A 12,162-nucleotide genomic window follows, 5' to 3' on the forward strand; every position below is an offset into this window, starting at 1 on the left:
TCCAGTCTTTCCACAACTGCCCCAATCACTCATTGGGTGTTGAGGGGGCTGAGTATCCTATTGGATGATACAAAATATCCAGGCAGGTGCTTGATTTTAGTGTGGCTGATGGTAGACCCCCACCTCTCACTACTACTACTACGTCCACGTTTACAAACACACTCACACATAAACACACCCGCGCGCACGCGCACACCCGTGCAGGGTCTGCCCAGCAGCCCTCGCCCTCCCGCCCCTCTCCCCCTCCACCCCCCCCCGCACGCACCGTCAAAGTTCGACTCCAAACCCAGGTGAAGAGAGGGAGCGACGACCTCCCCCCGCCCGCGTCACCCCGCGCTGCCCGTGGTGGCGGTGGGAGCGCGAGGATTTTCCACCGATTTTAGTCGTAAAGCGACGCATTTGGTGGGGATTTTTTTTGTTGAACGGAAACATTTTCTTTTTTCTCCCGCCGATTTTCGGGCGCAAAGCGGCGACGGTTTTGTTTCCCCAACGGGTGTGCGGATTCTTCCGAGATTTTGACATTAACACAAAAATCTATTCGATTTATTTTGTTCTCCTCCGGTGGATAAACAGTTTCCCCCCCCCCTCCCCATGGCTTTAGATATTCGGCACGATTCGTGATTGACAAATTGATTTGATTGTGAAGTGAGCGACTGACTTCCACGTGGCCGCTGTAGACGAGGTGGGGGAGGGGGGAGGAGTGGGTGGCAGCTCGAGTTTGAGTTGTGGGGGGGGGGGTTCCTCATTGTATCCAACAACTACTACGGAACCTGGTCATCTCCGACTCGCAACAACATCAACAACAACGGGAGTGACGACGTCATCAACGCTGCCGAGCAACTCCCCTGTTAACAACACACGCACAATCAACTTTAAATTCAGAGATATTCCTGTACAAAAATATTCGTATAAACATTGTCGAATACAAAAGAGTCGAGATTGTATATATTTACATTGTAAAAAAAACAAGTTTTAGTACTGCATATAAAATATTCACTTGTATATAACAATAACATTGCTGCTGCTGTTGTTGATGATGATGCTAATGATGATAAAGGTCTCATTGTATTTTTCGTGGTACAGCTGGGCCCTACAGCTGCCTAGATACCTCTACTCTGCCTCAATATATTAATACCAGAGGTGGGACAAAGTCATTGTTATGCAAGTCCAAGTCGAGTCGCAAGTCATCAAATTCATGACTCGAGTCTGACTCGAGTCCAAGTCACATGACTCGAGTCCACATCTCATAGGTGGGACAAAGTCATTGTTATGCAAGTCCAAGTCGAGTCGCAAGTCATCAAATTCATGACTCGAGTCTGACTCGAGTCCAAGTCACATGACTCGAGTCCACACCTCTGATTAATACCCCACGTGGTATACAGGAGGTCGTGGGTTCGATCCCGACCCTGATGCCTGTATATTTGGAGTTTGCTTGTTCTCCCTGTGGTCGTGTGGATTTTTCTCCAGGGCCTCCGGATTTTGGCTGCTATAAATATCCACGCGATAAACCACTTCGTATAGCTATCATTTGATGCCAAGTCGCTTCTGAAAAAGGAGATATGTAACTCAGTGGGCCTTACCTGGTTAAATTTAAAAATTGTTTTTTAATATATATAGTTTAATATACATAAAAATTCTACGATTCCACTTGGTTAACCCAAGAAAGCCTCTCTGACTCTCACGGAGGGTCTTGCCAGATATTCGCTGTAGGCAACGATGATTGGCGACGTAGATTCAAATTGAGTAACTCGGCGGTGTCATTTGTTTAAAATTTTAACCGCGACACCGTCACACAATGGCCTACTCTTGTGAATGACGTCACGGAATCTTTAGTGTCCACTGTGAAGCAGACGGCGCGTGGTATTGTCATGGTTAATACATCCTTAGTATTAGTCAGGGTGGCCTGCCGGATTCAAACCGCAAACCTCTGCAACAAGTGGCTGGGCCATGTGTCTGTGTGTGTGTGCTGACAGAACTTGCCACGAGACAGCCAAATATGGAACATTTGGGCCATGACTGCTCTGGAGCTGCCCTTAGCTGCCCCCCAACTACACCCCCCCCTCAAATGCCCCCAAATGCAGTAGTGGGGTCATTGGTCTAATCACAGGGAAGTAATACAATTCACCACTGTCCCCCACCCCAGCGATGCGATTGATTGCCACGTATTCAAATTCGATTTCGGTTCGTGATTCGATTCCAAAATCCATCATTATTATGATTCTTCTTTTCGTTTCATAAGAATGTTGTTCTGAGCTGCATTTGCGCAAGTCACATGAGCGTAAGACGAAGACTCCGAGAATGATGAGACGAGAGAGCGAGTCCCACTTAGCACCGAGCAACGTCGTCGGCCAAATCATCATCAGCATCATCACAAGCAGCACCATCAGCACCACCACCATCATCATTCTCCGACCCACATTTAGACAGTTGTTCGTGCGTAGAGGGAAACTACAGTCCGGGCCAATTTGGGGGTTGGGGGTGGGGAAATCGAGCACCCCATTGTCACCTCCCCCTCCTCACCACCCGCCCCCCCTTTCTTATTGAGGTGGCAAAGACCAATGAGGTGGTGGTGTGGGGGGTAGAATGTGCGTGTCTGGGGTGGGACGAGGCAGTGGGGTGCTGACGGGAGACAGCGAGGGGGAGTGCAATTCACCCAAAATCAAGCGCCGTTGGGGGGAGGGGGGTCTCCTCCCCCCCACCCTGTCCCTCCAAACAAACGGGGTGGTGAGGAAGGGGGCTGATGTCGTGCCCCCCTCAATTCCTTGCCCTCCGCGGAGCCCCCCTCCCTCGTTCCCCATTCCCCTCCTCCACGCCCTGTCCAGGTGTGGCCAGGTGCGGCTCAGTCACACTTTTTGGGAGCCGTGAGCCAGCTGCAGGGAGCCCGGGCCCCCGTCGACTCCTGGCATGGGGAGGCCGAGCAGGGAGGCAGCGCCCGGGAGAGGGAACTGCGGGTGGGGGCGAGGTGGGGAGGAATTGGGGGGAGGGGGGGCAGGAGGAGGGAGGGAGGGAGGGAGGGGGAGGAGAGAGACGCATAGCGTAACGTTACCACAGGACTGCGAGTAAACGATACTCAGCACGTAACTGTGATGATAGATTCACTGGGCCTACCAGTTGCAATGGTGAACGATGTGAGAGCAGGTTTTCAAGTGGGGTTTTGCTTAACCCAGTGAGCACTCAGGACATCAGGATGGAGTCTCGTTTGGGATGGAGTCTCATTCACCACAAGTGTCAAAAGCAAATAAAGCAAATACAATAAAGTATAGACGATGGTGGTACAGATGACGATGGTGGTGGAGATGACCATGGTGGTAGAGATGGCGATGGTGATGGAGATGGCGATGGTGGTGGAGATGGCGATGGTGGTGGAGATGGCGATGGTGGTGGAGATGGCGATGGTGGTGGAGATGGCGATGGTGGTGGAGATGACCCTGGTGGTGGAGATGGCGATGGTGGTGGAGATGGCGATGGTGGTGGAGATGGCGATGGTGGTGGAGATGGCGATGGTGATGGAGATGGCGATGGTGGTGGAGATGGCGATGGTGGTGGAGATGGCGATGGTGGTGGAGATGGCGATGGTGATGGAGATGACCATGGTGGTGGAGATGGCGATGGTGGTGGAGATGGCGATGGTGGTGGAGATGGCCATGGTGATGGAGATGGCGATGGTGGTGGAGATGGCAATGGTGATGGAGATGGCGATGGTGGTGGAGATGGCGATGGTGATGGAGATGACCATGGTGGTGGAGATGGCGATGGTGGTGGAGATGGCCATGGTGATGGAGATGGCCATGGTGATGGAGATGGCGATGGTGGTGGAGATGGCGATGGTGGTGGAGATGGCGATGGTGGTGGAGATGGCGATGGTGGTGGAGATGGCCATGGTGATGGAGATGGCGATGGTGGTGGAGATGGCGATGGTGGTGGAGATGACCATGGTGGTGGAGATGGCCATGGTGGTGGAGATGACCATGGTGCTGGAGATGACCATGGCGGTGGAGATGACCTGGTGGTGGAGATGACCTGGTGGTAGAGATGACCATGGTGGTGGAGATGACCATGGTGGTGGAGATGACCATGGCGGTGGAGATGGCGATGGTGGTGGAGATGACCTGGTGGTAGAGATGGCCATGGTGGTGGAGATGGCCATGGCGGTGGAGATGGCGATGGTGGTGGAGATGACCTGGTGGTAGAGATGGCCATGGTGGTGGAGATGGCGATGGTGGTGGAGATGACCTGGTGGTAGAGATGGCCTGGTGGTAGAGATGGCGATGGTGGTGGAGATGGCCATGGTGATGGAGATGACCATGGCGGTGGAGATGGCGATGGTGGTGGAGATGACCTGGTGGTAGAGATGGCCATGGTGGTGGAGATGGCCATGGCGGTGGTGATGGCGATGGTGGTAGAGATGGCCATGGTGGTGGAGATGGCGATGGTGGTGGAGATGACCTGGTGGTAGAGATGGCCTGGTGGTAGAGATGGCCATGGTGGTGGAGATGGCCATGGTGATGGAGATGGCGATGGTGGTGGAGATGGCGATGGTGGTGGAGATGACCTGGTGGTAGAGATGGCGATGGTGGTGGAGATGACCATGGTGGTGGAGATGGCCATGGTGGTGGAGATGACCATGGTGGTGGAGATGACCATGGTGGTGGAGATGACCTGGTGGTGGAGATGACCTGGTGGTAGAGATGACCATGGTGGTGGAGATGACCATGGTGGTGGAGATGACCATGGCGGTGGAGATGGCGATGGTGGTGGAGATGGCGATGGTGGTGGAGATGACCATGGTGGTGGAGATGACCATGGTGGTGGAGATGACCATGGCGGTGGAGATGGCGATGGTGGTGGAGATGACCATGGTGGTGGAGATGGCCATGGTGGTGGAGATGACCATGGTGGTGGAGATGACCATGGTGGTGGAGATGACCTGGTGGTGGAGATGACCTGGTGGTAGAGATGGCCATGGTGGTGGAGATGACCATGGTGGTGGAGATGACCTGGTGGTAGAGATGGCCATGGTGGTGGAGATGGCGATGGTGGTGGAGATGACCTGGTGGTAGAGATGGCCATGGTGGTGGAGATGGCCATGGTGGTGGAGATGACCATGGTGGTGGAGATGACCATGGTGATGGAGATGGCGATGGTGGTGGAGATGGCGATGGTGGTGGAGATGGCGATGGTGGTGGAGATGGCGATGGTGGTGGAGATGGCGATGGTGGTGGAGATGGCGATGGTGGTGGAGATGGCGATGGTGGTGGAGATGACGATGGTGGTGGAGATGGCGATGGTGATGGAGATGACGATGGTGGTGGAGATGGCGATGGTGGTGGAGATGGCGAAGGTGGTGGAGATGGCGATGGTGGTGGAGATGGCGATGGTGATGGAGATGACGATGGTGGTGGAGATGGCGATGGTGATGGAGATGGCGATGGTGATGGAGATGACGATGGTGGTGAAGATGGCGATGGTGATGGAGATGGCGATGGTGGTGGAGATGGCGATGGTGGTGGAGATGGCGATGGTGGTGGAGATGGCGATGGTGGTGGAGATGGCGATGGTGGTGGAGATGGCGATGGTGGTGGAGATGGCGATGGTGGTGGAGATGGCGATGGTGGTGGAGATGGCGATGGTGGTGGAGATGGCGATGGTGGTGGAGATGGCGATGGTGGTGGAGATGGCGATGGTGGTAGAGATGGCGATGGTGGTGGAGATGGCGATGGTGGTGGAGATGGCGATGGTGGTGGAGATGGCGATGGTGGTGGAGATGACGATGGTGGTGGAGATGGTGGTGGAGATGGCGATGGTGGTGGAGATGGCGATGGTGGTGGAGATGGCGATGGTGGTGGAGATGGCGATGGTGATGGAGATGACGATGGTGGTGGAGATGGCGATGGTGATGGAGATGACGATGGTGGTGGAGATGGCGATGGTGGTGGAGATGGCGATGGTGGTGGAGATGGCGATGGTGGTGGAGATGGCGATGGTGATGGAGATGACGATGGTGGTGGAGATGGCGATGGTGATGGAGATGACGATGGTGGTGAAGATGGCGATGGTGATGGAGATGGCGATGGTGATGGAGATGGCGATGGTGGTGGAGATGGCCATGGTGGTGGAGATGGCGATGGTGGTGGAGATGGCGATGGTGGTGGAGATGGCGATGGTGGTGGAGATGGCGATGGTGGTGGAGATGGCGATGGTGGTGGAGATGGTGGTGGAGATGGCGATGGTGGTAGAGATGGCCATGGTGGTGGAGATGGCGATGGTGGTGGAGATGGCCATGGTGGTGGAGATGGCGATGGTGGTGGAGATGGCGATGGTGGTGGAGATGGCGATGGTGGTGGAGATGGCCATGGTGGTGGAGATGGCCATGGTGGTGGAGATGGCGATGGTGGTGGAGATGGCCATGGTGGTGGAGATGGCGATGGTGGTGGAGATGGCGATGGTGGTGGAGATGGCGATGGTGGTGGAGATGGCCATGGTGGTGGAGATGGCGATGGTGGTGGAGATGGCCATGGTGGTGGAGATGGCCATGGTGGTGGAGATGGCGATGGTGGTGGAGATGGCGATGGTGGTAGAGATGGCCATGGTGGTGGAGATGGCGATGGTGGTGGAGATGGCCATGGTGGTGGAGATGGCGATGGTGGTGGAGATGGCGATGGTGATGGAGATGGCGATGGTGGTGGAGATGGCGATGGTGGTGGAGATGACCATGGTGGTGGAGATGGCCATGGTGGTGGAGATGACCATGGTGGTGGAGATGGCGATGGTGGTGGAGATGACCATGGTGGTGGAGATGGCGATGGTGGTGGAAATGGCGATGGTGGTGGAGATGACCATGGTGGTGGAGATGGACATGGTGGTGGAGATGACCATGGTGGTGGAGATGGCGATCGTGGTGGAGATGGCGATGGTGGTGGAGATGACCATGGTGGTGGAGATGACCATGGTGGTGGAGATGGCCATGGTGGTGGAGATGACCATGGTGGTGGAGATGGTGGTGGAGATGGCGATGGTGGTGGAGATGGCGATGGTGGTGGAGATGGCGATGGTGGTGGAGATGGCGATGGTGGTGGAGATGGCGATGGTGGTGGAGATGACCATGGTGGTGGAGATGGCGATGGTGGTGGAGATGACCATGGTGGTGGAGATGACCATGGTGGTGGAGATGGCCATGGTGGTGGAGATGGCCATGGTGGTGGAGATGACCATGGTGGTGGAGATGGCGATGGTGGTGGAGATGGCGATGGTGGTGGAGATGGCGATGGTGGTGAAGATGGCCATGGTGGTGGAGATGGCGATGGTGGTGGAGATGGCGATGGTGGTGGAGATGGCGATGGTGGTGGAGATGGCGATGGTGGTGGAGATGGCGATGGTGGTGGAGATGGCGATGGTGGTGGAGATGGCGATGGTGGTGGAGATGGCGATGGTGGTGGAGATGGCCCTGGTGGTGGAGATGGCGATGGTGGTGGAGATGGCGATGGTGGTGGAGATGGCGATGGTGGTGGAGATGACCATGGTGGTGGAGATGGCCCTGGTGGTGGAGATGGCGATGGTGGTGGAGATGGCGATGGTGGTGGAGATGGCCATGGTGGTGGAGATGGCGATGGTGGTGGAGATGGCCATGGGGTTGGAGATGGCGATGGTGGTGGAGATGGCGATGGTGGTGGAGATGGCCATGGTGGTGGAGATGGCGATGGTGGTGGAGATGGCCATGGTAGTGGAGATGGCGATGGTGGTGGAGATGGCGATGGTGGTGGAGATGGCCATGGTGGTGGAGATGGCGATGGTGGTGGAGATGGCCATGGTGGTGGAGATGGCCATGGTGGTGGAGATGGCGATGGTGGTGGAGATGGCGATGGTGGTAGAGATGGCCATGGTGGTGGAGATGGCGATGGTGGTGGAGATGGCCATGGTGGTGGAGATGGCGATGGTGGTGGAGATGGCGATGGTGATGGAGATGGCGATGGTGGTGGAGATGGCGATGGTGGTGGAGATGACCATGGTGGTGGAGATGGCCATGGTGGTGGAGATGACCATGGTGGTGGAGATGGCGATGGTGGTGGAGATGACCATGGTGGTGGAGATGGCGATGGTGGTGGAGATGGCGATGGTGGTGGAGATGACCATGGTGGTGGAGATGGACATGGTGGTGGAGATGACCATGGTGGTGGAGATGGCGATCGTGGTGGAGATGGCGATGGTGGTGGAGATGACCATGGTGGTGGAGATGACCATGGTGGTGGAGATGGCCATGGTGGTGGAGATGACCATGGTGGTGGAGATGGTGGTGGAGATGGCGATGGTGGTGGAGATGGCGATGGTGGTGGAGATGGCGATGGTGGTGGAGATGGCGATGGTGGTGGAGATGGCGATGGTGGTGGAGATGACCATGGTGGTGGAGATGGCGATGGTGGTGGAGATGACCATGGTGGTGGAGATGACCATGGTGGTGGAGATGGCCATGGTGGTGGAGATGGCCATGGTGGTGGAGATGACCATGGTGGTGGAGATGGCGATGGTGGTGGAGATGGCGATGGTGGTGGAGATGGCGATGGTGGTGGAGATGGCCATGGTGGTGGAGATGGCGATGGTGGTGGAGATGGCGATGGTGGTGGAGATGGCGATGGTGGTGGAGATGGCGATGGTGGTGGAGATGGCGATGGTGGTGGAGATGGCGATGGTGGTGGAGATGGCGATGGTGGTGGAGATGGCGATGGTGGTGGAGATGGCCCTGGTGGTGGAGATGGCGATGGTGGTGGAGATGGCGATGGTGGTGGAGATGGCGATGGTGGTGGAGATGACCATGGTGGTGGAGATGGCCCTGGTGGTGGAGATGGCGATGGTGGTGGAGATGGCGATGGTGGTGGAGATGGCCATGGTGGTGGAGATGGCGATGGTGGTGGAGATGGCCATGGGGTTGTAGATGGCGATGGTGGTGGAGATGGCGATGGTGGTGGAGATGGCCATGGTGGTGGAGATGGCGATGGTGGTGGAGATGGCCATGGTAGTGGAGATGGCGATGGTGGTGGAGATGGCGATGGTGGTGGAGATGGCCATGGTGGTGGAGATGGCAATGGTGGTGGAGATGGCCATGGTGGTGGAGATGGCGATGGTGGTGGAGATGGCGATGGTGGTGGAGATGGCGATGGTGGTGGAGATGGCGATGGTGATGGAGATGGCGATGGTGGTGGAGACGACGATGTTGGCGGAGATGGTGACGTGACCCACCTGGAAGGCGAGGTGTGAGCCCGTGAGCCGCCCCCCGGGGCTGCGTGGGGGCAGGGGGCTCAGCGTGCTCCAGAAGTGCAGCGAGGGCAGCAGCGGACTTGGCGTGAGCAGCACCGGGGTCTGAGGGACACGCATCCACAAAACCATCATCCCTCCGCCGCCGCTAAAACCACTACCACTTTGTTGGATCCGAACAGAGGTCGCCGTCATACGTACGGACGGACACTAAACGCCCCCCCCCTCCGCCGTCATGAAAACGTGGAATTTCCACAGGCAGGGTTAAGGTGCATCAGTCTATTTTAGCTGAGGGTCACCAATAAAGATTAAAGCCTCCCCCTCTCCACCAGGGTTATTTGACTTGACCATACTTCACGCTGGTCAGTGTAGGTTAGGGAAGGTGGGGAGCACAGCAGTGCAGTACAACAGGCACTTTTGCTGCATTGCCCTCTGATGCTCACTTGCATGCAACGTTTTGGGCCGTTGTTTGACGTTGGGCTAAAGTTGAGCAACGTTGGTTAAATGTGGGCCAACGTTGGTTGAACGTTGGTGGGACGTTGGATCATCGTAGGTTGGACGTTGTTTGACGTTGGGCTAACGTTGGTCCAATGTCAACTGACGTTGGCCCAACGTTTGTATGTTTACTGGGCATCTCATAGCTTTGTGTATTTCACAGATATCTTTGTGATCCACAACCCTTGCTTCTGAGACGTGCGCTAGCACGCGCGGGCCCCACGCCAGCAAGCGATTTATGCTGGATCAGGAGAGGGGGGTCGAGAAAGATTAAGCGGGGATCAGCAGGGACCATGAGGGGTCAAGTGGGGTCAGAGGGAAATGGACGGGGCCAGAAAGGGGATAAAGAGAGGGTCAAGGAAGCCACCGGCATTGGGATCGTCAAATGAGGCGCCGTAGGGTCAGGTGAGATCAGAAGTCAGAGGGGGTCAAGAGGGCTCAGGAGAAGTCAGGTGGGGTCACGAGCAGACAGAGAACAGCAGGAGTCAGAAAGTGTCAGCAGGGTTCAAGGGGGGTCAGCAGGGACTAGGAGGGGTAGGACGAGACGACGTGGGGTCGAGATGCATCGGTGCATTTTATGTAACGAGCAGAGATCAGGAGAGGTCACGCGGGTCGGGCGAGGTCAGGCGAGGTTAGGAGGGTGTATTGGGGCCCAGGGCCCCTCCACTCACGTTGGGGCCGTAGAAGCCCTGCGCAAGGGCCCCGCACAGCAGGGGCTGCAGCGAGGGGCTGTGTGGGGGGCCCGCGTCCCCGCCCTGCGCATGCAGCAGCAGCTGAGCGTGCAGCCCAAGCTCGAGGCCTAGCGGTCGGGCCTTGGCGCGGCCCCCGGATGCCGCTGGCGACACGATGACCCCCGCGGAGGCGGCGCCACCGCTGCCACCGCCATGCGGCGGCACGGGACCCCTCTCCACCTTCAGGTTTAGCGGTTGCTCATCGTCATCGGGAGCTTCCGGCCGTCGCTGCTGCTGCTGCCGCTGCTGGTGCCACTGCTGCTGGTGGTGGTGGTGGTGCTGGTGGTCGTGGTGGTGCTGCTGCTGGGAGACCACCGTCCTGCAGGGGCCGTCGAACCCCTCGCTCTTGACCGCGCGCAGGGTCCCCCCGGATCTCTTGAGAGCGTAGAGCGCCAGCGCCGGGTGGAGGCCTCCGGCCAGGGCCCGGCCCAGCGGGCCCACGCGGTACGCCATTGCCGACGACAGCAAAGACATCTCCTCCTCCTCATCGTCGTCGTCCTCCTCCTCATCGCGGTCCACGTCTTCATCATCGTCCTCGTCCTCTGCACCCATCTCCTCCTCTTCACCGTCGTCGTCATCGTCTTCGTCGAGCAGCTGCCGTTGCTGGGCGGGCGTGGGGCTGCGCGGCTCGGCCTTGATGAATGGTGCAGGCGGCAGCGTGCAGTAGTCGCCGGAAGCTGGCTCGGGGCCCTGGCTCCCGTAAGGCCTCGGTGATAGGTCACCGCCGCCGCCGCTGACCCCGCCGTTGACCCCGCCGGCACGGCCCTGCAGGCCGTCGGCCTTCATGTCAGGGAATGACACGAACTTGTAGACGAACTTCTGTCCATTCACCTTTTTGATGATGTTCTGCGGAGCATGGGGGAGGGGGGAGGGGGAGCACACGTGGGGAGTTAGGGAGCAACTCACGACCAAATGGCCAAATGGCTCTGAATCTGGGGAAGCTAAGCGGGGGTTGAGCCTGGTCGGGACGATGCCATGTGGCCCGAGTTAGTGCATTCGCTGTTTGTGGCCGACGTTCGTGGTTCTAGCCCGACGGCTGCCCCAGTTGTCATTACACCACGGCGCCGGCACACGATGGTCTACTCTTGTAAACGACGACACAGGGATCTTTAACGTTCGCTGTGAGTGAAGCAGACGGCACGCAGTGTGTTTACAGTTGTCACCGTGTCCCCATGTCACCGTGTCCCCCTGTCACCGTGTCCCCCTGTCACCGTGTCCCCGTATCCCCCCCCACCTTGTCGTAGTAGTATCTGAGCGCCCTGCTCAGCTTGTCGTAGTTCATGTTGGTCTTGTTCTTGCGCAGCCCCCACAGGCGCGCCACCTCCTCCGCCTGCAGCAGCTTGAACTCCCCGTCCGCCGAGATCCAGCGGATGAGCTGCTCGTGCCTCGGGTCCAGCAGCAGCTGCAGCAGGAACTGCCACAGCGTGATGGCGCTCTCCATGATGGGCCCCGGGCAGGGGGGGTGGGGGGGGGGGAGCTTGCACGGGGGGGGGAGACGAGAGATGTGTGCCGACCTGTCAGACGGGGCGGGGCGGGGGGGGTCAGAGCGACCACCTAATGTGACCTTACTTCGTACAGATGCTGAAGACCAGAGATCAGTCCACTCACGTGACTGCGGTGATGGTGACCAAACGGCGGAACGCATCATCGGCAACTCGTCAAGGAGCATAAACCATCACGCAAACTCTGG

At 57.7% G+C, this 12,162-nt stretch overlaps 1 protein-coding gene across 1 annotated transcript; it reads right to left on the bottom strand.

Moving 5' to 3' along the window:
- Positions 1-933: 933 nt before the first annotated feature.
- Positions 934-11,954, bottom strand: LOC144729332 (ETS domain-containing protein Elk-3-like). The gene is made up of 4 exons (XM_078609517.1): positions 11,707-11,954; positions 10,413-11,318; positions 9,232-9,351; positions 934-2,945 (listed from the first exon to the last, which is right to left on the bottom strand). The coding sequence occupies exons 1-4, from the start codon at positions 11,911-11,913 to the stop codon at positions 2,844-2,846; spliced, it is 1,335 nt and encodes a 444-aa protein (XP_078465643.1). The 5' UTR covers positions 11,914-11,954; the 3' UTR covers positions 934-2,843.
- Between the last annotated feature and the right edge of the window lie 208 nt (positions 11,955-12,162).

Source organism: Lampetra planeri, chromosome 32 (assembly GCF_965212315.1).
Source record: "Lampetra planeri chromosome 32, kcLamPlan1.2.h2, whole genome shotgun sequence".
NCBI lineage: Eukaryota > Metazoa > Chordata > Hyperoartia > Petromyzontiformes > Petromyzontidae > Lampetra > Lampetra planeri.